Source organism: Centropristis striata, chromosome 21 (assembly GCF_030273125.1).
Source record: "Centropristis striata isolate RG_2023a ecotype Rhode Island chromosome 21, C.striata_1.0, whole genome shotgun sequence".
NCBI classification, from domain to species: Eukaryota; Metazoa; Chordata; class Actinopteri; order Perciformes; family Serranidae; genus Centropristis; species Centropristis striata.
The window spans coordinates 4,735,847-4,762,029 of NC_081537.1; the positions used below are offsets into that span (position 1 = coordinate 4,735,847).

General features: G+C 37.1%; 1 protein-coding gene across 1 annotated transcript in view; it reads left to right on the forward strand.

The window, feature by feature from the left end:
- Nucleotides 1-426: 426 nt before the first annotated feature.
- The window catches only part of myocd (myocardin), a 49,940-nt gene continuing 24,183 nt past the window's right edge, over nt 427-26,183 (forward strand). The window contains exons 1-3 of the mRNA XM_059325351.1: nt 427-620; nt 14,073-14,138; nt 23,242-23,397. Coding sequence (XP_059181334.1) covers nt 566-620; nt 14,073-14,138; nt 23,242-23,397 — 277 coding nt within the window. The 5' untranslated portion in view covers nt 427-565. The remainder of the gene's footprint in view (nt 621-14,072; nt 14,139-23,241; nt 23,398-26,183) is intronic.

A 26,183-nucleotide genomic window follows, 5' to 3' on the forward strand; every position in this document is an offset into this window, starting at 1 on the left:
ATCAGTCTCCATCTTGATCTCCCCCTCCCTCCCTCCCTGTCTCTCTCTGCTCTCTGATGACAGTCAGCAGGGCTGATAGGCAGATATATTTACACTGGTGGCAAGGGAGGGAAGAGTCATCCTGCAGTCGAGCCCTCCTGTCCAGCCTCCGGGGCTGTGGCAGGCGGGGCTGAGAGGAAACCCTGCATGGCTGGTGTAGCTCCTCCTCCAGCAGGGCATATCTCTGTGCTGTCCCTGGTCCTGCTCACAGTTCTCAGCTCCATGGGACCAAAGCTTGACCGGCCGCAGACTCCCACACTCCCACAGCAGCCCCTGGGGGAGAGCAGAGAAGAGGAGGCGGGAAGGGAAGCAGCTCAGCGAGAGCAGAGCGTGCACACTGCCTGATTTGCTTGCACTGGTTTTCCCTCTCTCAGCTGTTGATGCATTCTGGGTCCACTCCGTTTTATCTCAGCGTGGCGTCCAGAGGTGACCAGGAGGGTCCAAGAAGTGTGCACCACCAGCGCTTCTCTCCTGCTTGTGACTTTATTTTGCAGCTTTTGAACACTGGAACTGTACTGTAAGCATTATGACTCTTCTGAGCTCCGAACACTCCATACTGATACGAAGCAAGTTTAGATCAGGTAAGTGGGAACCAGGACTGACATGTGACTTCTCTCTGCATGTGTGTTTAATGAAGGTTTAACCCATAAGAACCCAGATACCCAGTTATCCTTAAAGTGGACCACATTGAACACATTTATGATGTTTTAAAAAGAAAATACTACCCCTAAATGTCAAAGATCTGTGATGTGACATATACGTTACAATGGGCGTTTATGGTATTTATGTTTATGATATTTCTTATTTTAAAATAGAAAACAACGAGATACATTTTCTGCTTACAGACACACAAATCTGCCTTTTTATTTTGCATCTCCATAACATTTATCAAAATTGTGACTTTAATTTGTTCAGGAAATATGGTCAGACGAAGACGTTAAATGCAACACAGGACACAACTATTAATGGATTAGAATTGTTAAATGGGTTTAAACTTAGCCTAGTAACAAAAAATAAGCTTTTTAAAATTAGCTACTTTTGCACATTTCTGTTTCCAGTCACACAGTATACGTCTCTTAGAGATTTAATGAGTTAAGGTGAAGCACAAAGCTGAATATGGGAGATTCTAGATGGTGTCACCATTGGTTCTTATGGGTTAATCAGGAACAGTTGCTGTTGTGTACAGCTGTGTTTATCCTTAAGAGCCTCGCAAACAGTTTGTCTGTCAACACTTTGACATTTATAGGCAATCCTGGTGCACATTCTGTCATTCATCTGTGCAGGATGAGTCGTGTTGACACTCATACTGGGACACCAGCACAGTGACAGGTGTGTGTAATGGTGTAATGTACTGCGGGGCATACCACAGGGAGGCCAGCATGGAGCACCGAGCCCACGTCTCACTGACGTCAATTTATGGCTCGACGTGCTCTTTCATGTTCGTGCAGCGACTCGTAAAAGCAGGACTTGTGAGGGCGAGGTCTCGGGCAGGTTAGTGCACTTGTTGCATGCCAGTCGCTAACCTGCTGCTGCTGAGGGAAGCCAGCGAGATGTTCGCACTCTGTGCACGCTGATAAAGGCAGATAAGACCCCGGGGAGGGGTCACAGGTTATCTTAATAGGGCTGAATTGGAGCTGATAGTGTGTGTGTGTGTGTGTGTGTGTGTGTGTGTGTGTGTGTGTGTGTGTGTGTGTGTGTGTGTGCATGAATGTGTGTGAAAAAGGGAGGAAGGGTACCGAAACAGCACTGGTTTAAACTCCTCTTAAAGAGACGCTACAGGTGATTTTTTTTTTTTTTAAACGTGTAGATATCACTATGAAACTTCCCCAGTTTGTTATTTACATTAAGACAATATTTTTTTGCATGAGAATTTTTTTTTTCCCAAACTTTTTTTGTTGGGTTTTGCAGTCGAGTACAATTGTATTAAAACATACACAAAGAGTAAATTAGTCACTTTTTCTTCTGTTTGAAAAAACAAACAAAAAACAAAAGTGATCATTGAAGTATAGTATACTTATAGTAGTATAGTTCTGCAACTCACAGAACTAGAACAGCCATAGAAGTTGTTTTTTAATGCTATGTTTAGATATTCAAATGAGGTGTGGATTAAATGTGCGATACTTTGCATATGTTTTACAGGGCATGTATTCATAGTAATTATTTTTGTTTTGTTTATATATTAAATTCAAAGATTTTTAAAAAAAAGTATATTAGGATATCTCCTTTTATCATTTCATAAATAAGAAAATACTCGCAAAAGCCAAATACAAATCTATTTTCGTCTATTTTTGTATGCATGTATAAAGTCAGGGTTTGATATGATTTATAAACAGACTCTGTAAAAATCTTACATTAAAATATATTAGGAATAAAACTGGTAAGTTTGGTGTCTGTAAGTGGAGCTGCAGTTGAGATTTATGGTTCAGAGCATGAGAAAAAAACTTAGTTTAAGGAAAACAGCCTTTAAAGATTTCATACATTCTTACGGGAAATGAAGACAAGTGAAGAAAAACATTGAGTCTAAGTCATAGCAACAACAATATAGAACATGTAAAAGAGAGAATATTGTGCAGGAGAGTGTTGAGCTTTGTAACGATGCCTCTGATGACGAGGTTTATGGTCTAAACGCTGCAATAGAACGCTGACTTTTAGTGAATTTATGTAAAATATATAGATATATACACCTACATGTTTGTTTTGGATGTTTCCATTCCACTATTTGGACAGAAGACTTGTTATGGCCCAAAACCTGAAAGATTTATGTTTTTGCCTGTAGTGTCTCACCTTAACACACAGCAGCTGCTGGGGCTTTGTATCCATCACACACACACACACACGCACACACACACACACACACACACACACACACTGCCTACATCTTCAATTCCATCACTTTCTCTTTCTAATTGACACACACACACACACACACACACACATTCTTGTACTTCTATCTTTGTGAGGACCCTCATTGGAACAGTTAATTCTCAGCCCCTTAACCTAACCTTCACCATCACAACTAAATGTCCAACTCTAATCCTAACATAATCCTAACTGTAACCTGAACCCTAAAAAAAAGTCTGAACTCTCAAACAAGCCTTTAAAGCAGGGGTCTCAAACTCAAATTACCTGGGGGCCGCTGGAGGCAGGATCAAAATGACCAAAAAAAGACACAAAATTACAAAAAAAAACGACACAAAATGACAGAAAAAACTACACAAAATGACCAAAAAAGAGGCAAAATGACAGAAAAAAGCTAAATTACTTAAAAAAGAAACAAAATGACCAAAAAAAGACACAGAATTACTAAAAAAAAGACACAAAATTCCCCAAAAAGTCCGAAAATTTAACCAAAATTTTTTTGGGGCCACAAAATATCGTCATGAGGGCCGCAATTGGGCCGCGAGTTTGAGACCCATGGTCTAAAGAAGTGAGGACCAGCCAAAATGTCCTCACTTCACAAAACTGTCCTCACTCTTTTGGTTAAAAACATGTTCCGGTCCTCACTATGTAGGAAGTACAAGAACACGCACAAACACACACACGCACACACACTTACACACACTTTCTTGGTTTCTTGAGGCGGAGTGTGTGTTTGTGCTGTGTATTCTGACCAACACTGCCACCTCCCTGAGCAGCCTGTAACTGATGGTGGCAGCAGCAGAGCTCCTGCCCCTGAACGCAGCACGGCTGTGAACTACAAACTGCTCCACTGTGAGCTGTAATTGATGCTTTTTTTCCCCTTTGAGCTGTTTGGAGCAGATCAGCAGGGTGGGAAATGACCCCCGGTGCTCCGGGGAGCATGACAGGCTGGAGGACTGTGTTCAATAGCGTCTCAGGTTCTGTGTTGCTCTAACTGGTTATTAGGCACAGATGTATACGAGGGAATAAGATACTGTCATCTTCTGTCTGATGTCACAGTCAGATGGATCTATCGATCAATAAAACAGGGTTCGTATGGATGCTTGAAATCCTTGAAAATGCTTACATTTTAATGTTGTATTTTCAAGGTTTGAAAAGTGCTTGGATTTTGGATAAAGTGCTTAAAAATGCTTGAAATTCATACTGTATTTCTCTTGCAATCTGACTATAGATAACCGCATTTTCAATTAAAAAAAGAATAAATTGAATCTTGAGATTAGCAAACTGTACTTTTGGTTGTTGACAGTGTAAAACCGTCGCTGTTGGTATGGTTGAGTGAAATTACCCCTTTTAGCATGTAAGTACTCATCTAAAACATGCAACTTACAACCGTTGTGAGATCCTGGAAAAGCTTGAAAATGGACCTGGAAAGTCCTTGAAAAGTGCTTGAATTTGACCACTCAAAAAGTGTATGAACCTTGATAAAAGCAAGAAGTGTGTGTGTGTGTGTGTGTGTTCATAGTTCATATCTCTCTGACCTCAGATCTCGTATGTGTCTTGCTCATGGCACGACGGTGTGCATCCTCGATTTTGAAGATTTTTTCAAATCCATATTTCTAAATATCCTTATTTACGTAGGACGTGTTGCAGCATTGCACTGTTTCCGATCGGACGCCTTTTAGGGCAGCTCCGCCCCCTTTTAGGGGAACTCCGCCCCATTGTGTGATAGACCTACACCTGGTCAGTAACACAATTCACTCTGGATTTCCACCCTGGCTCATCTCATCTGGAAGTCTATTTAGCCTACACTGTAAAATCTAATGTTGCTTGTTTGTTATAACTAATATTTATTTTTCAATACAACAAAGATCTGTGCAAAAGTAATTTTTACTTAAAATATTGAGTCAAATAGCAAGATTAATTTGAGTTAACTCCATTGTCTTTGTTGTCTTGACATAAAATTCTTTCGCAGCATTGACACATAAATATTTAAGTTGAAACAACAAGTTGGGTTTTTACAGTGTACCTATCTTCAGGAGTTTTAAAGTGCGCTACAAAGATTTTCCAATAATATTCTAATAGTTTCCAGTGAATAACAATGTTCAATGTGTATGTGCTGGATGGTGTGGTACCTTATGAAAAGTAAGTGTTTTATGGAGTTGCAGACGTTGTAGTGGTCCGCATGTAATGTGCAAATTCTGTTATTAGCAATTAGCATGCTAAGCGGAGATTTAGCTTTATTCACTTCTTATGTTGCATTACTATGTAATTCAGGGATGACATTCATGTTGCTTAGCGTAATGCCCATAATCATTTGATATGAGATACTTACATGTAATATAGCATATCAGCTAATCGGGTTCATGTTAATGTACTTTTAGTGCAGCATACTGCGTAATGTGCTATCTCACCATTAGCATGCTAAACTAAGCTAAGCTAAGATTTAAGCCCTTTCTTCTGCATCAGTTTGATCCATTAAAAACAGTAAGTGTTTTATGGAGTTGCAGACGTTGTAGTGGTCTGCATGTAATGTGCAAATTCTGTTATTAGCGATTAGCATGCTAAGCGAGATTTAGCTTCTACTTAATCTCCCACTATATGAATACATGCTTCCTACTGGCACTGCAGTAGTGTTGTGTAACACTTCATAGATGAATATAAGAGTGAAATGTGTGTAACTCAGTCTGAGGTACCAGCTGATGACATGATGTGGTTATAACAGTTTTCTTTAACTCCATTATCAAAGCCATGGGAACTGCTGCTGCATGCTGAGGCTAAAGGGAAAGATAAAGATCTGACTTTAAGTGCTCCCCGCAGACCGCCACATGTTTTGTGAGTGTGTGTTACTGACTCGTTCTCATGATCATTTGATTTACAGCTCAAAGGCTGTTAACTGCCATGACATAATACTGTAGTGTGACATCAGATATATGTTTAATCAATAGTACAAAGTCTTCTGTCACTGTTGTTGTCGACTGGCTTCAAACCATCTTACAAGAAATGTGGGAAAACATTTGGACGCTGTAAAGGGACAAATCATGGATCAGTGAAGTGAGGAACAGAACAGAAGCTTACAGCACAGTTTAGGACTGTTAGTGAAGAGTTCAACACAAGTTAGATTAATTAATTGTGTTTGCCCACCATGTTGTGCTTATCACATTCATTGAGCCTTTAACCGTTTTGTCCGTTTTTTTAAATCCTTTTCATTCTGCCACTGAAAAATGTTTACCATGCCATGTTGGTATCATTTTGTTCAAAACAACCTCTCCTATATGACCTGATTTTTGACTTCCCCTTTTCCAAAATCTCAAGATAATGCCAATTTTTGAGATCAATATATGCCAAATATGCATTTTTATCTTGAAGTATATATTTATAAATATCTGTTAGTCCAACCAAACGCTGAACAAGACATTTTTACTGAACAAAAAGTTCAAATAAACTGTCATTAAGTGAAAATACAGTGAAAGGGTCAAAGTTATGAGACCAAACCGATAAACGTCCTTTCTTATATCTATATAATGTTATTTATAACTTTATTGACACGTTGCCATGGATACGCATTGTTCTGCTTCTCTCCTGATGACGGCTCGCCTTGTTAGTGACCTGTCAATCAAAGGTAGTCCCGCCCCAAATCATACGATTCTTTATCTTCTATTTTCTTCTAAATGGGGCCATTATTTACACTATTAACATCAGATTGTCTTGAAGAAGATTTTTTACTAGTGATTGAGACCATAGTGTTGTCCTAAAAAACATTTCTGAGGGAATAAATCAAGTGAGAAGTTTTCTCATTTTGCATTGAAATGAATGGACATAAATGCTTTTGCAGCCACACTTAGCGCCCCCTGCTGGAATTTTAGGTAGAATGTCGCTTAATGCACTTCCTGGTTTGCCTCCCTGCTCAGACCAGGAGGTTGCCGAGTTTGAATCCAATTCCTGAAGACTTGTCTCTTAAAGACATTTTCTCTAAAAATTACTCTCTCTATATATACATTACACTGCCATCTTTTGACCAAAGCACATTTATGCAACTTGTTTTTCCCCCGATCTAAACCAATTGATGGAAACGTCTCTAAATCAATTCAATTATTTATTTTTTTATATTCACTTCAACTTTAATAAAACACAGCTAAAGCCAATGGAGCTGCTCCAGAAACTCTGTCCAAGACCATAGGGATAAAATATAGCAGTTCTGTTTTAAGGTGGATTTTCACTTTATGCAGAGGTATTAGACTTAAATAAACCCAATATTTCATTGAGGAATACCTGTTTATTAGATGTTATACAGCCGTGCTCATACATCTGTCGCCAACACATTCCTGCTTGTGCCGAGGGAACGTTCATAGGAGAATTCATGTAACAAATGCAACCTCTTTCTTTAGCTAAGTTGTTGGAGTTTGAGTGTAAAAGAGCAGTGTTATTATTAGACCACTTTTTGCATGTGTGGTGGCTGTGAATGTGTTAGCCACAGCAGGACAATAAATCACAGTATCACTACACTGGCCTGTGTAATTATCAGCAGTGCAAAACCAAACCAAATGATCATTTATTTACACTATAAATCTGAAAACTTGTAAATGTTGCCGTGGATTTGTATGTCCTTTGTTGTCAAGAAAGCCCAAATTAAAACAAATGTCTACAGTTTCAAAGTCAACAGTGAGAGAGGCAGAGTATCGTATGGTTCAGTGATCTGTGATTACACAGCCTGGCTCGCTCTTTCTTTCTGTAACATGTGCACTCTGCAATCACGCCAGACGTCCCTCTGGTCTGTGCAAAAGCTTTGCAGGAGACAAAGCAGACGAGGAGGCAGCTGCTGCGCTTTTTTTTTCAGACACAGTTATTGATAACCTTTTAGTAAACAGAGCGGCGAGGAGCTCGAATCAAAGATGTTCTGCAAAGTTGGCTGATAGTCGTTACGTTTCGATTTGTCATCTTCCTTTTTTTTACGACAGAAGAAGCTCTGCACGTATGAAAAAAGTACGGCTGTTATAGCTTATCATGTTAGCTTGATAGAAGCAGGGGCGCAGATGGGATTTTTGAACTGGGCGAGTAGTAGTAGGTAATATAAACAACAACCAACATATTTACATACAAGAAGTTTGTACATGAAATTCCCAGTGCAGCCAAACAAATTTACTGACTTGAAGCTGACTCAATGAAGGACCCAAAAACATCTCTCCTCCTTTATTACCCTGAACATACTGCTGGGTGATTTCTAACCCTAACCCTAAGACTATGATGGGGGACCCAAACAAAGTTGCATGCTCCCCCAGAGAACATTTTTGCCCTAAAAGCCTAAATTTGGTGCCTCTCGCACGTTCTAATGCCACTATTCCATCTTAATCATTACATATGTTTAATAAATTATTGTAAAGGAGAATAAGGGTTCTAATATGTTTTATTTAAGGCGTCATATTTTGACAGTCTTTTTGCAAATTCTGTGGTGGATTCTGCCAACACATCCATGTGCTCTTATTTTGAAAGCTACATGTGTTTGCTTTTATTTTGAAGGTTGTAGGTGAAGCCCCAGTTTGACGCTCGTACCACACTTTCCCCGTGGGGGGAACCCAAACAAAGTTGCATGCTTCCTTCAGAGAACATTTTTATCCTAAAAGCCTAAATTTGGTGCCTCTCGCACATCCTAATGCCACTATTCCATCTTAATCATTGCATATTTTTTATGAATTATTGTAAAAGAGAATAAGTTCCTATATGTTTTATTTAAGGCGTCATATTTTGACAGTCTTCTTGCGAATTCTGTGGTGGATTCTGCTAACACATCCATGTGCTCTTATTTTGAAAGCTACATGTGTTTGCTTTTATTTTGAAGGCGGGTCTAACAGGTTCTTACCGTAACACCTTATGGTGTGTTTAATTTACACTGAAAGTCTGAACTTGGAGCTCAGAACAACTTTGAAAATTCTGACATTCATGTAGACCTTGAAGGCACCATTAGCTGCTGGACACTCTATGTGCTGCAATGTAAATAATCTAACTAACGGAACATTAATCCTCTGTTTTACCGGCGATGTTTGTCGCTGAAAGTATGGGGGACGGATCAGGATCTCTATGAATCTGGGGGGACAGCTCTGTTCACTGCAAATGAACAGAACAATACCAGGCGTATCTTAGGATTTGTTGGTAATAACAGGACCACCATGACTCCTACACATCCTATAGGTGCTGTCAGACCGCCACAGCGTTCTTTCATTGTTTGTGTTCACAAGCACGTCAATAATACATTTGTTTGACATGTAATTATGGGGAATGAACAAACCGTCACAGAGCATGGAGCAGGAGCCCGTGACAATTTATAATGTTTCTATTTTCGGTTCCTTTTTTTTTTTTACCGCTGCTGCACGCCAGCCGTCATACAGCCCAGCTTACTTTATTGTCTGCTTCACATCAAAGAATATCATGTACAACAATCTTACAGCCAGAAACTATATCAGATCTCAAATGTTAAAACTAAAAATGAACTCCTTGATGTCTGTTTTATCATGTGACAATGTTTTGGATTAAAATTTTGCTTTACTTCAGAGAAATAATTATATAAAAACCACAAAATCCAACTCAAAACCAAGCAGTAATTGCACTTACCACAGTCTGTTTTGGATATATATACTAATTTAAACATAAAAATAATAGAAATTATACGTTTATCTAAAAGGTAAATTATTATTCTAGATAGTGATGAACTAAAAAAGTGAGATAAAATGATATTAAGACTAAAATATAACATTTCTTTATATTATTAAGTCTAAAATACACAAATATTTGAATAGAGTTGTTAAACACTTTTAAATAAACTGATCGCAAAATCAATTTGAAAATGTTTATTCACTGAAAACAAAATATAAAAGCTGAAAGAAGACAACAACATTACTATTAGAACCTTTTACAGCAAAACCAGAGTGCAGTAACTACATTTTTGGGGTCAAAGGTCAAATAAATCATCATGATTTAATATTAAATCATCAATACTTGTAGAAATAAGTGTCATATCACTTATCGATCTATAACTCTTTTGGCTGGCCAGTTAAAAAAAAAACATTAAATAACTTTAAAGCAGTTTTTCTCATTTGTGTAGTTACTGCAGTTAGACTTTGTAGGGCCGTATATTGTGTAGCCTTATTGTCATAAATAATGTGTAGATTTTCCTTTAGCACATTCAGATAGTGTTGTAAGGTGCCGGATCACTGACCTTATATGGTAATAATAATGTATGATGTGGTGGCAGTTGGAGTATATCCTCAGAAATCTAATTACATTATATAGCAGCTGCTGTGCTTCTCCATACAGAAATATTCAGTCCATGATAGAGAACAGTGTGAATGAGCACGGTCTGCTTTGGATATATATACTAATCTAAACATAAAAATAATAGAAAGTTTATCTGAAAGGGAAATTATTATCTAGATAGTGATGAAGTAAAAGACTAAAATATAACATTGCTGACTAAATGAAGGACCCAAAAAAAAAAAAACCCTGGAGAACATTTTTACCCTAAAAGCCTAAATTTGGTGCCTCTCGCACATTCTAATGCCACTATTCCATCTTAATCATTGCATATTTTAGAGAATTATTGTAAAGGAGAATAAGGGTTCTTATATGTTTTATTTAAGGCGTCTTATTTTGACGGTCTTCTTGTAATTTCTGTGGTGGACTCTGCTAACACATCCATGTGCTCTTATTTTGAAAGCTACATGTGTCTGCTTTTATTTTGAAGGCGGGTCTAACATGTTCTTACCGTAACACCTTATGGTGTGTTATATTAACACTGAAAGTCGGAACTTGGAGCTCAGAACAACGTTGAAAATTCTGACATTCGTGTAGACCTTGAACGCACCATTAGCCACAGGACTCTCTATGTGCTGCAATGTAACTAGTCTAACTAACTTCTACTGTAAATTTAAATGTAAACATCAGCAAAAACTGTAATTTTAAACTGAATAATCACGTTATTTTTAGGGTCATTGTCTCATCATGGTATTTCTCCATTAACTTTACATGAAAATGTTATATTTTTACAGCAAAACTGTGTGTTTCCTACAGTTTATGACAGTAAAAGTAAGAAAAAAATTATGCTATTCTTAGATTTACAGTAAATTAAAAGTGTCTAATACGGTGATGAACAATTTTTTATTTTACGCCCTATTTCTGATGTAATTTCACAGTGTTATTCTGTAATTTCTACAAATATTTTTTACAGTGAACCTCACTTAAAAAAATCCAAACTTTCCCTTTAAAGAAGATCCAAATGACAGGAACAGTGCCAGATCTACAGCGTAGTTTAGGCTTTGGTGTTTTTTTCAGTGAGGATTATTAAAAACCCTTACAGTAAACATAAAACAGAGCAGAACTAACGGCTGCATTCCTTTGTCACCTTGCTTTTTCCATGACAGAAGTGACTAAAGCTGCATGCATGTGTGTGTATACACAGTGTACTAGTTTGTATCAGCTGCATGTCTTAGTCAGCTCTCAATCAGCATCTAATGCTCCTGTAGTCTGTGTGATGTGGCGGCCAGCAGGTCGAGACCCCTCAGAGTAAACTGAAGCAGATGTCAGATGAAGGGAAGAGCCTGCTGTTACATAACCAGGACGCTACCATGCTGATATTCAGTCAAACTGTTCAGAAATAATCATCATAATAACTTTAATTATATAGCACCTTTTTAAAAAACAGCACTCTGCAAAAAAGGTGTTTAGTCTAAAAACCAGATAAAACAGTGAATCTGAGGGAAATGATCTTGCTGCATGGACAGATAATTTACCTTGACAAGATTTATTAAATTAAGATTATTAAATCTAGAAATAAGCATGTTGAACGCTTAAAAATAAGAAATTAACTCTTAACACAAGATAAATTAAAGCTGCAAGCAGCGATGAACTGGCCCGAGCAGAGTGACCTGATGATTATTTGTTTCTTACCAAGATAAAAAAAAAACTTGTTAAAGTGTTAGATAATTTATCTTGTTTTAAGAGTAAATTTCTTATTTTAAGCGTTCAACATGCTTATTTCTAGATTAAACAATCTTAATTTGTTTCTTTTTTGGCCATTTTGTGTCTTTTTTGGTCATTTTGTGTCTATTTTTAGTCATTTTTGTATATTTTTGTGTCTTTTTTTGGTCATTTTATATCTTTTTTTGGTGATGATTTCAAAGTTCTGGAAAAGTACCATGTTGCAGTGCGACACTCCCACATGTATTCTCTTTTTGTGTCTTTTTTAGTCATTTTGAGTCTTTTTTTGGTCATTTTGTGTCTTTTTTAGTCAATTTGTGTCTTTTTTTTGTCATTTTTTGGTCATTTTTGGTCATTTTGTGTCTATTTTTAGTCATTTTGTGTCATTTTTTAGTCATATTGTGTCTTTTTTTGGTGATGATTTCAAAGTTCTGGAAAAAGTCCCATGTTGCATTGCGATGCTGGAAGGTTTGAAGCAAATTCATAAAATGCTTGAATGTAAAACGAAGCACCTGAGGGAGATAATTAACAACAGGGAAGACAAGCAGAAAGTGATTAGGAGCTGAGGAGGAACATCTCATGCTGTGTGTCAGATGCAGGATCTCATGGAGGAACTTCAGATAACAGCAGGGAGGAAAAACACACACAAAGAAAGGAAAAGAGCCACAGACACAAGCAGACCAACAGACATGGGGGAGGCTCTATGTTTATGACCCCGGACTCCCACCTAGACCACTTCTACACACACACACACACACACACACACACACATACACACACATAAGGCAACGTGCGCACACGCTGCGGACCACACACTGGCTTACAGATCTGTTTAAAAGCCAGGAGCTGTGTTTATCATTCCTACATCCTGCTCACAGAAATATGTGTTAGCTTGCAACGTTGTTTTCCCCTGTTTTCTTTATGCTGATGTACATACATATATATATATATATACATACATATATATATACATACATACATACATGCATACATACATACATACAAACATACACTCTAAGAAAAGATTCAGGAGGTTAAAAATGAAGAAAGACGTCTTAACTCAGAAATATATTGATTTTGGATAAGCATTTCTGCCTTAATTTAATTTAGTATTAAGGTAATGAAACTTAATATTGTATTACAATATGTCTGACTTAAGTGAAATAAGTTACTTATACTCAATAAAATTGAGGAAACAATTTGCATGGACTTTGCTGAGTAGAAAGAAAGTAAAATAAAGGAGTTATAGCAGCTTAAATAGAGTAATTTGACCACTTATTAACACTAAAACATTGATATAAAAAATGATAATGAAGCTTGTAGAGGACAAAACAAATCATGTTGGTTGTACTAGACTATTTGAGTTAGTCCAGCTATAAAAGTCTCATGGGAAATACTCAATAATGTCTTAGTTGGAATTACTTAAAAAGATAAATGCAAATTGTTACAACAGTTTTTTTTTTAAATTGAGCCAGTGTCATTTTTTTAGAGTGTACATACATACATACATGTGCTTTTTTTAATTTCAGCATGTAGGTGAAGTCAAACTGTTCTTAATCAAACTACAAGTTACAATAATGAAAGAGCTTTCAACCCTCTGGAGTCCATCTATTTATTGATAATACATGTTTTATTTACAGTAATAGCTTTATTTATATATGATATGTAGACAAGCTGAGAAAGCCAGTTAAAGTGCAATTATAGGAGCTTTCAGTGTGACAGTTATGTTTCTAGACCATTTTTAAAATGTGGATTTCCTTTCTACAATGAAAACTATTACTATTTTTAATTTATATGCAAATAGACTGTTTTGTAGTTTTATTATTTGTTATTTTTTCTGCTGTTTTTGTGTGTATAAATGGTTTAAAAAATCAAACATTTCCATAGAAACCTGTGTCTTTTGCTTGTATTTTCGGTATTGTCGGCAGCTTTATACTTCAATTAAAATAAAATGTAAAATCTGACTGATAGCTAAGTTTGTGTGGAGAAAAAGGAGCCATGCATGTGATGTAAAACAGACTGAAAGATGCTAAACAGACAGAAATTAATGCAGAGGAAGTTGACAAATATGAACCTAAATCTTCTGGACTTCAGAGGTTTTAAGTGGGTTGAATGCTCAGTCTCTTCCTGCTTTTTGTCTGTCCCTTACCTGTCCACATCTCTTCTTTTTACTCTTCCCCTCCTCCTCCTCCTCTTCCTCCTTCGTTCAGTCCTACAGTTAAGACTTCAGCAGAGGAGGACACGAGAGCAGCTGGCAGACCAAGGCATCATGCCTCGTGAGTAACACCTTCTGAAGCTGCCGCACATGCACACACACACACACACACACACACACACACACACACACAAACACACACACACCACACACACACACACTTACATGCCTTTAGACAGAGAGAGGAAACGTGAGAACATATTATCCCTCTATGGTACGCATTATGATACCAGTAAGGAAAAAAAGTGTTTCTTTGTCTTAAAATAGACAAAATAAAAACATAATTTGAAGAATTTTTTAAATAATTTTTTAGAAGTTTTTGGGGCTGTATTTTGTGGTTACAAAACTAACTAAAATTATAAAGAAAATATCCTTCGTTTTCGTCTTTGTCAACTTTTTTCATCCGTAAACCTTTTTGGTTGATATGAAATCTATTTCATCTATCTGGTTTTATGACTTAATAAACTTATTGGTCTGAGCTGGATCAGACAAAGGAAATAAAGGAAACATTTATTGTGACTTTTTTGAATCTCGCACCCAACAAATACCCCATTACAAAACAACTAAAACTAATAAAAACTAAACTAAAACTAAGCATTTTCCAAAAGATAAAAACGAATTAAAACAAGCAAACACACTCTAAAAATCTCTTTAAAAAAGTGTTTCTTTGTCTTAAAATAGACAAAATAAACATAATTTGAAGAATTTTTTAAATATTTTTTGGGAAGTTTATGGGGCTGTATTTTGTGGTTACAAAAATAACTAAAATTATAGTGAAAATGTCCTTCGTTTTCGTCTTTGTCAACTTTTTTCATATAATTATCATTCAACTTTTTAAAAAAATGTATACATAATTTGAACTTAATTTATTTCAGTCGCTTCAACAGGGTACGATAATACATAACATTTTAAAATGAGCTTTTTTAACTGGTTTCATGTCTGAATGTTGCCTTTAGGTAGTGTTGGGACAACGAAGCTTCGTGAAGCATTTTCTTTATTTATGGAGCCCAAGAGATGGCGCTCTTTGTTCAACAAAGGGCTGAAAACACACTCAATCACCATTGATGAAGCTTTTTTTAAAAGCCAAGACCTCCATCTAGTGGGGTCAAAAAATAAAGCAAATGCTTCATGAAGCTTCGTTGTCCCAACACTAGATTCAACCACATTTTAGGGTCTTTCTCATTGGATACTCACATACTACAACTTACTACATACTACTAAGTACTACATACTTTTGGTGTTTTCATCAAGCTTTTCTCCTGCAAATCTTCAAAACAGAAAATAGAAATTAGAAATTCTGAGGGACATCACTTACAGTAACTTCTATCTAAAGTTTGCTAACATTAGCTCGCATTAGCCACTTAGCTTCTGGTTGTACTGAACTGAGAAAGAGTGCATTTGATTGCTTATTCATTTGTGAGATAAATATTTTTCTCTTTATTCCTTCAAATGTTGCAGTGTTGTTTTAAAGTAGTTTTTGGACATACAAGCTTTGTGACACAATAGAAATCTCTCTTTTTGCTCTGTTTTGGTCTCCGCCAACTCCTGAGAAAAATATCTGTCTCTGTAGCTGCCAAATTATCCACTATGCTCTATAGCTAGTTGTGAACTCAGTCTGTTTGGTGCTGGGCAGGTAGTTTACACTGATGGAAATGAAGTAAAACAGTGGTGGAACGAGACCAAAACAAAAAGCTGGAAGATGCTAAAACGCTAAAGCTAACGCTAACAAGGAGTGTGGCTTTAATTCAGTTATTATGAACAGTGAAGAATCTAATATTGTGTGTGTTGACAGTTTTGGAGAGCAACATAGAAGGAAAAGTCCAAACATCCAGCCCAGTGAAATGAAATATGAGTGGTTATTATTATTTTTTCATATTTGCCCTTCAATCGCAGGTCTCTTTGGCTCAATCAGTATTATTGAGAAAAATCTTGGAAGGCAGTGGTGAGAAGCATCATTTCACATGAGTCAGTTAATAGAGTCTGACATATTGCATGTCATGTAGAAAGAAAATAAGAGCTGACTGATTATCTGTTGCAGTTTTAAAATGAGAGAATGAAGTGCTGCTTGTTAACTCTGTCTTTTTGGGCTATTTTGTCCATTTTTGAATCCTTTTCATCCTGCCTGTATTTAAATGCCATGTTGATATATTTTTTCCAGCACAACCTCACCTATATGACCTAATAATAATTTATTTTTTATTCTGACTTACTGGATCAACATTTTGAACCAAAAAGAAACATTTTGTGTCTTTTTTGGTCATTTTGTGTCTTTCTTTTAGTCATTTTGTGTCTTTTCTTGGTCATTTTGTGTCTTTTTTTAGTCATTTTGTGTCTTTTCTTGGTCATTTTGTGTCTTTTTTTTTGCCATTTTGTGTCTTTTTGTGTTTGTTGTTTTATTCATTTTGTGTCTTTTTTTGTCATTTTGTGTCTTTTTTGGTCATTTTGTGTCTTTTGTTGGTCATTTTATGTCTTTTTTTAGTCATTTTGTGTCTTTTGTTGGTCATTTTATGTCTTTTTTTAGTCATTTTGTGTCTTTTTTTGTCATTTTGTGTCTTTTTTTAGTCATTTTGTGTCTTTTTTGTCATTTTGTGTCTTTTTTTAGTCATTTTGTATCTTTTTTTGTCATTTTGTGTCTTTTTTAGTCATTTTGTATCTTTTTTTAGTCATTTTGTGTCTCTTTTTGCTCATTTTGTGTCTTTTTTAGTCCTTTAGTCCATCATAAAATGTGATTTTGAATCTTTTTTTTACTTTCAAAACACTATCATGCTCAATAGAATGTTTTAGATGTTGCAAATGTCAACAAAGGTGTCAAATCTAACATATAAGAGGGTTCCATCCAGTTCTATCATTTTATACTAAATCTATTTGAGCTTGTCTCCAGTTTTACTTGGTATATCATCATCAAACTGAAACTGGCCTCATGGAGTTTACAGCCAGAACTTTAGAGGTAAATTTACAGTAGGGCTCCACGCTGCTTTGTTTTCTAGTCTGGATGTCATGAAGAAGTCTGGATTTGGTGATTTTAGAGACTCCAGAGGGTTAAAGAACAAGAAAAGAAGGGAGGAAGAAGGATGGAGACAGGAAGAGTTCAGCTCAGGAGTCAGATGAACTTCTCTGATGAACTTCTCTCTAGTTTGTACACTTTTTTCCACATGTTACAGTATGTTTCTGATGCACTTTGAACCTGCGTCAGACACATTAAAGGCAGAGAAAGAAGCAGGTAGGAGGAAAAGAAAACAGCGAAGATGACAGATGCTCCACTGAGGATCAGACACAGACTCCAGAGACGTATAAATCCAGAAACAAAGGTAAAGGAAGCAGGTGGATCTATGCAGGCAGACAGACAGACAGGCAGACAGACAGACAGGCAGACAGACAGACAGACAGACAGACAGGCAGCGCAGCAGCCAGCGAGCAGGCAGACAGGTCTCTGAGTGACCGCTGAGGAATGCTCTGGTGCTGGAAGAGGCTCTGGCTCTCAGAAGAAACACATTTACATAGACACAGTACCTGTTTACTGCAGAGAGGCACGCCCAAACACACAAGACATGAGTTCAGTCTGCTCCGGTTCATGTTCCCTCACTGCAGCACTGCTTTGCTTCTTATTTCTACATACGGCTCATATTCATGTTGTTTAGCTGGTAATTACAAAAAAGCAACATTTGAAATAGTCATAAGAAACCAAACGTTTGTTTAAATCAGGGGTCTCAAACTCAAATTACCTGGAGGCTGCTGGAGGCAGTATCGAAATGTATAAAAAGAGACACAAAATTACTAAAAAAAGACATAAAATGACCAAAAAAAGGCACAAAATCACAAAAAAGAAACAAAATTACTGAAAAAACACTAAAAGACCAAAAAAAGACACAAAATTATTTTTAAAAAAGACACAAAATGACCCAAAACAGACACAAAATTACCAAAAAAAGATACAAAATGAAGAGAAAAAACTAAATTACTGAAAAAACACTAAATGAATCACGAAATTATTTTAAAAAGACACAAAATTACTGAAAAAGACACAATTACAAAAAAAGACACAAAATGACAGAAAAAAACGAAATTACTTAAAAAAGACACCGAATTACCAAAAGAAGACACAAAATCACTGAAAAAGACACAAAATTACCAAAAAAAATACACAGAATTACCAAAAAAAGACACAAAATGACAGAACAAAACCTAAATTACTTAAAAAAGACACAAAATGATCAAAAAAAGACACAAAATTACCAAAAAAAAATACACAAAATGACCAAAAAAAAGACACAAAATGACCAAAAAAAGTAATTAAAGGGACCTTCCACACACAACACAGTAAAGTACCATTCATGTAAAACTCACATTAAACTTTCATATCAAGGTGAGGGCCACAAAATATCATCACGAGGGCCGCAATTGGCCCGCGGGCCGTGGGTTTGGCCCCAAGTTTGTTTTCTGAGAGGTTTGGCAGCAGACGGCTCATAAGCTCAGATCTTATCGCTGCGTGATGCTCTCAGGCAGCGCTGTGACGTGGTGGCAGCAGCGTCCCAGAGGACGGGGACGGCTTTGTTGAATGATATCTCTGGCACCGTTTGAGGCTCCAGCCTGCAGATAAACCGCCGGTAAGTGTGCGGGGGAACGGAATCCAGAGGCCCGGCTCAGGCTCTATCACTTTCTAGGAGTCTGTCACAGATAAGGCAGCAACAAGACATGCCATTGGCCGGCCGGGCTGCAAGCTCTTTTTAAAAAAAAAGACATTTCAATTGGCTGTTTATCTCTTGATTGCAGGCGGTGGCACACATGGAAAAGGGCTGCAAGTTAAAAGACTTGCATTTGTTAGTACACACTTTATAACACCCACCCACAAGATGTCTAATCATTCTGTTAACCCTTTGATGCTCAACATATAAACACCTTCTAATGCACAACATGGGTCAAAAATGACCCACATTCATTCCCCATGTTATTTCATGCTGGCTGTGTGTTTGAATATCCTTGTTTTCATTATATCCATTTTTCCTTTCATACTTTTTGAAGAAAAATGAATGAATGAATGAATGGCACTTTATGTGTGGAAGGTCCCTTTTTTAGGTAATTTTGTGTCTTTTTTTGATAATTTTGTGTCTTTTTCAAATAATTTTGTGTTTTTTTAAATAATTTTATGTCTTTTTGGTAATTCTGTGTCTTTTTTTGGTAATTGTGTGTCTTTTTTTGGTAATTCTGTGTCTTTTTTTGGTAATTTTCTGTCTTTTTTGGTAATTTTGGGTCTTTTTTAAATAATTTTGGGTCGTTTTTGATAATTCTGTGTATTTTTGGTCATTTTGTGTCTTTTTTTGGTCATTTTGTGCCTTTTTAAAGTAATTTAGTGTTTTTTCAGTCATTTTGTGTCTTTTTTTGTGGTAATTTTGTGTCTTTTTTTGTCATTTTGTATCTTTTTTTGGTCATTTTGATACTGCCTCCAGCGGCCCCTAGGTAATTTGAGTTTGAGACCCCTGATATAGAATATAAAAACTTAGTCGGGTGACTATGCTGCCCTGTGACATGTCATTAGTCTGTTCATGTTTGTGAAGTGTATTTTGCTTCATTCTTCATCTCTGTTGTCCTGTCCTGCCACCTCTGTCATATTGTTTGTGTGTTTTTATACATTTGGACGGGTTGATGGCAAATCTCGTTGTTCTAGCACTTGTTACCCTGTGCAATGACAGTAAAGGCTTCTGATTCTGGTCTGATTTAGACCCATGATGTGCATCAAAGGGTAAATCAGCAGTATCATTTGTCCTTTAGTCCAAAAAACGAAGAGTTTTCCAGCATGGTGCTGATCTGAGCTGTGGTGCATGTGATCCTTCAGACGCTGCCTGGCTGTGTTATTCCTGCTGAGGAGATGGACACGGCACAGGGTCTGTGTATATATTACCCAGGGAACATCTGGTGTTTATTAGGCTATTGGAGAAGCCGCCCCAGCCTCTCAGGCCTGACTGGCGTGTGGCCTGCATAGGAGCACACTGTCTGCCTGCTCAATACACTGCAAAAAGAGTCAACTTGTATTTTTTGGGCCTAAAACAGTGATTTAAGTTGGTAAAACTTGGAAATATAAATTATTGACATTTAGGGCAATAATGTAAGTTAGCACAACAAAGGAAGCCAGTTGTCTGCTCAAAAACAAGTTGGTGAGTTGTTGTTACTTATATCTTTAAGTTGGGGTTCACAACAAGGGACAATAGTTCTACTAACTCTTATTTCTTTGTTGTGAAATGTGGGAAAGCGGTGAAATTCGGTCATTAGCGAAAGCTAGCGGCTAACTGATGCTAGCAGCTAACTGATGCTAGCGGCTAACTGATGCTAGTGGCGTTTCTCGTTACAGCTACAAGAGTAGCCATTAGCATATCAATGCTAACTCTTATTTCTTTGTTGTGAAATGCGGGAAAGCGGTGAAATTCGGTCATTAGCGAAAGCTAGCGGCTAACTGATGCTAGCGGCTAACTAATGCTAGCGGTTAACTGATGCTATCGGCGCTGCTCGTTACAGCTACAAGAGTAGCCATTAGCGTATCAATGCTAACTCTTATTTCTTTGTTGTGAAATGCGGGAAATCGTTGAAATTCAGTCATTAGCGAAAGCTAGCGTCTAGCTGATGCTAGTGGCCAACTGATGCTAGCGGCTAACTGATGCTAGCGGCTAACTGATGCTAGCGGCGCTGCTTGTTACAGCTACAAGAGTAGCCATTAGCGTATCAATGCTAACTCAAAATTGTGGTGGCAACATTAGCTGACATTTCATAGCGGCGTTACAATCATGCCAGAGAAATTCAGAGTTGGGCAAACTCAAAAACAAAACTAATAAAATATTAAGTTTAATTGTCCAACTTAAAATTTTATCGAAGTTTGTTGCTTTGAAATTTTGAGTTCACCCAACTTTTCTTTTTTTGCAGTGTACACACACACACACACACACACAACCTAATATTTCCTCATAAAGATAATAGGGCTGTAGCTGCAGGTTTACTGCATGCCTTCTTGCATAAAAACACACATTTCCATTACGGCAGCAGCGGTGCTTTAATCCTCTCTGGATGGAAACACAAAGGGAATGACTCCTGCCTAATGCACCATACGTCTTCCCTCTTAGTGTACTGTTTACATTCGACTGATACAGTCAGCAGGTATATGTATTGCAGCAGGTTTAAAGTGCGCCGTATGTTTTAATACTGCTGCTGGAATGTTTAAACGTCTGTAAGCCAGCTCCAGAGCGGGGGATCGTGTTACACGGTGCCCCAGTGGGACCGAGCGGCCACGCTCAGACGCCTTTTAGCCCGTTTGGTTACACAGTTTAAACACACTTAAAGCTCTGTGTGTCCCTGTGATGTCAAATCAGGTCTTAAATCAGGCCGAGCGGCGACAGGTGATGATGTCATCCTGCTGGTGGATGACAGACTGGCAGCTGAGGGAGGGTCCAGGATCTGATCAGACTGATCTGGATCTGATCTGTGGCTTCAGTCCTTCACCGCTGTGTTTACATCCCTTTATCCCTCCTTCATAAGTCCTCCTTCCTTCCTCATCCCCTTCTCTCCTCTTCCCTTTATTTCCTCTCTTTTTTTCCTTTTTACAACAATATTTTTGTACTTTGCTTCAGATGCTTTTTTACAATAATTTCTTGCTGCATTCTCACATCAGTATAAATAATAATTATAACAATAACAATAATAATAATATGATAATAATAATAATAATGATGATAATAATAATAAAATAATAATAATGACAATAATAATGATTAAAAAAACATAAAAATAATAATAATGACAATAATAAAAGTAAAACAATAATAATAATAATGACAATAATAAAAATTTAAAAAATAAAAATGAAATAATAAAAATTATATAATAATATTAATAAAAAATAATGAATAAATAATAAAAATAAAAATAATAATAAAATAATAATACAAAAATAAAAACAATGATGATGATGATAATAATAATAATAACACAAATAATAATGATGATAATAATAATCACATTCATTCCATTTTATTTCAATATCAATTTCTTACTTTCTTTTATTCTAGTCTTTCTCTTCTTTCCTTACTGTTCTGTGTTTTTTTCATTTTTCTTCATCACTCCTTTTTTATTTCAACATATTTTTCTTTCTTCTCACTGATAAACATTCAATAATTCCACGTGTTGCAAATTCACACTCACACAGGCTGTTCTAGTCTTTTATGTCATCTTTCAACCCCATTTTTTCCCATCTTCCTTTGTTGTCTTTCCTCATAGATTTGTTTTTTACAATTTTATTTTTATCTCCCACAGATTTTACTTCTTCTTTTCTGTATTTTATCCATTCTTCATCCACCTTCTTTAAATAACATACTCATCACCGCCACTTCATTTTGATGTTGGAATTATTTTTTTAATGTTTCAATTTTAAAAACATTTTTCATCAGACTGTAACAGGTCCAGCACAAAGCTCAATATCATTCCTTTTATTTTGGCACTTTATTCTGTGTCGTCACTCAAAAATATCCACTAAATGATATTTGACCAAATAAGAGCTGGTGCTCCTTCTGGCCTTCAGATAATTAAAGTGCTGGCTGAGACTTTATTTTTACTGGAGGAACAGAGAGAGATTGTGGAAGGTTGATGATGTCACCACATTTACAGAAATATTAATAACAGAAATATTCATTATTGAAGGCTGAGGAAGTTTCATGTGCAAAACATAGATGAATAATAATATAATAATTCAATATGTATAGTATTATTATTATTTTTATTATATAGAATCATTTTAAATGTATATAAAAAGAATAATAATAATAATAATAATAATCAAAGCACCTGGAATTGTTAGAGTTAATAACTTAATTGGGGCTAAGATAGATAAACCAAAGGAAATAAAGGCAAAATTTATTATGACCTCTTTGAATCTTGCACCCAACACATAGCTCATTAAAAAAAATTAAAAAAAATAATAAGAACTAAACTAAAACTAGCAAACTCACTCTACAAACTAATTAAAACTAACTGAATTAAAAAAAAAAAAAATCACAATGAAGTTAAAACCAAAACTAATGAAAAATCCAAATTCACACACACACACGTTAGTATTGGGCACCATGCTGTGTTTTGGTATATCCGGTCCACCGTGTGTAACTGCTGTGGTCCTGCTGTGTGTTGTGTAGAGCCGGCCTCAGACGGCCCCTCTCTGGAGGCCCAGAGGAGGCTAGAGCGAGCCCGGCTCGCCCAGGACCTGAATGAGAAGCTGGCTCTCAGGCCGGGGCCCCTGGAGCTGCTCCAAAAGAATATCATGCCCCTAGACTCTGACGTCACAATGACAGGTATCAGCAGGAAGATGTGTGTGTGTGTGTGCGTGTATCTGTAACTGTAATCACATCAAAGCATCAAAGGCTTTGCGGTCGACCAATCAGAGCAGAGCAATCAACAGAATTAACAGCTGTAGAATCTTCTGGCACAGTGACAGCAGCCAGAGGTGGACAGACTGGAATTTCTGGCCTCGAACAGAAAGCATTTTTGGCAAAACCATAATACCTATCATTGATCCGACTTCACTTTGAGCGTCCTGAGTTCTTCCTGAACAGCTACATGTGTTTTTTGTGAAGAAAAATGAAGAAATAGCTTTGTACGAGCGATCTGAAAAACTGTTAGAAAACAGTTTTTCTACAGAAATCTTCCTGCGTTTTTAATATGGGAGCCAATTAGGCTGTTGGTGCGTGTTGGTGGCGCATCTGTGCGTCCTACGCCCAAACTATAACTCTGACAGCTTTACCAGAGGATTGTGAGTGAGAAGACTAATTTTCCTACGTTTCTATGTATAAATTATTTCTGTAGAGTGGAATTTGCGGCCTGGAGCGCAGTTTTCAAATTAATTTTTTGACAATTTTTTCTCTCCCTCTACACTCTGGCGATGATGTCACACACTGTGACACGAACATTCCGTGCAATACACACCCATTATAATCTCAGAATTTCTCCAAAAATGATCATGGTCATTGAACAGGGATTGATAAAAAACTATATGACCTATCGAAACGTGGATTAATACACCGATACACAAGACTTGTGTCTACTGTTTACAGTTTAAATGGAGTCTCTAGCTGAAATTATGCCGGAGAAGTAGACGTTTAAAAATCTCCAATTATTGTTCTTTTTTGCTCATTTTTTTCGGCCGTCCAATTCATTTCAATGCAAAACTTTGGGCAGTTTTTCGCGACGTTGAGAAAAGTAATAGCACACCGATCCCGATCAAACCGCACGTTTTGATATATAATTAGCGGGAAAAAATTGCGTCCGGAAGAGGAAGAATAAAAAATCCACAGTATAACAATAGTATGTATGTCCCTACAGCTATTGCTGTATATACATTTACATACACTCACTGTAATTTTTATGTTGAAGTTCTTGCAACCACAGCTGCCGGTATTTTACTGTACTTTTTTACAGTGTAACCTGAACCCTAAAACAAAGTCTGAACACTCCAAAAAGCCTTTAAAGAAGTGAGGACCGGCCGAAATGTCCTCACTTTGCAAAAATGTCCTCACTCTGTTGGTTAAAAACGTGTTCTGGTCCTCACTATGTAGAAAGTACAAAAACACACACACACACACACACACACACACACACACACACACAGAGCTTAACATGCCTGATGCACGCCTTTGTCCTAAATGCCATTTCCTCCCACCTGTTCACATTTAACTGGTTCCCTCTCTGCTGTCACACAGTGACGGGTCACACAGTCAGTACATGCTGTTTCCATGAGTCTTTAAGTCAACTTGATGTCACCGGGAGATTGAGATGGCAGAATTGCAGGAAATCTGCGAGCCGTGTACACGTCCGCTTCTCAAGTGGCTGGTTTCGAAGCTACGGCGGGTCACATAGTTTCCAAAATTACCGGACAGAGGTTGAAACCATCGTTGGGAGTGTTGTGTAAGGCAGTAGTTCTCAACCTGTTGTCTGCAACCCCCACTCACTGAACAGTATCTCACAAGCACAGTTCAGATCACCCAAAAAAGAAACAAAATGACCAAAAAAAGACACAAAATGACAAAAAAAAGACACAAAATGACCAAAAAAGACACAAATTGACCACAAAATGATAAAAAAAAACACACAAAATGACAAAAAAAAACACAAAATGACCAAAACAAGACACAAAACGACCAAAAAAATACACAAAATGACAAAAAAGACATAAAATGACCCAAAAAAGAAACAAAATGACCAAAAAAAGACACAAAATGACTAAAAAAAGACACAAAATGACCAAAAAAGACACAAATTGACCAAAAAAGACACAAATTGACCACAAAATGATAAAAAAACAAACACAAAATGACCAAAAAAGACACAAAATGACAAAAAAATACACAAAATGACAAAAAAAATACACAAAATGACAAAAAAGACACAAAATGACCCAAAAAAGACACAAAATGACCAAAAAAAGACACAAAATGACTAAAAAAAGACACAAAATGACCAAAAAAGACACAAAATGACAAAAAAAACAAAAAAACAAAATAACTAAAACACATGAACACATGAACACTTTAACACAGTGGAGACAGAGCTGACTCCAGGAGCCCTAGGTTGAGAATAGCTGCTGTAAGGGGGACATGGAGCTTTAAGGTTTAAGGTTAATGCTGCAGGAGGAGAACTCAACAGCCTGCTCCTGTCACACAGCGCTGTAGGTGGCTGACTGGAGACAAAAGCATAGACACAGGTACGCCCACACAAGGACCCACTCAGAGAGAAACACACATGTCCACTCTGAAGGAGAGGGTGGGCCCAAATACAGCTGCTGCTCATCTCAATAAAGGCTCCGTCCTCCTGCAGAGGTAGTGTAAACCAGCTGACCGCCTCCTCTACGCAACATGTTTACTGGAAGCTCAAGGGGGCAAACATAAAACTTCTGAAACACCCGAGTCTGAAAAACACGAGGCCAGCTGCCAACAATGATATAGAGAGAGAGAGGAACATGTTGAGGGTCCCAAGACAAACAACACCAGCTTCAAACAGAGCCACATCCACCCGCACTGCTTTCACTCTACGGAGGCTTACAGGGATATTCTGTCTGTTTTAGAGTCCTTTTCATGTCTTTTCG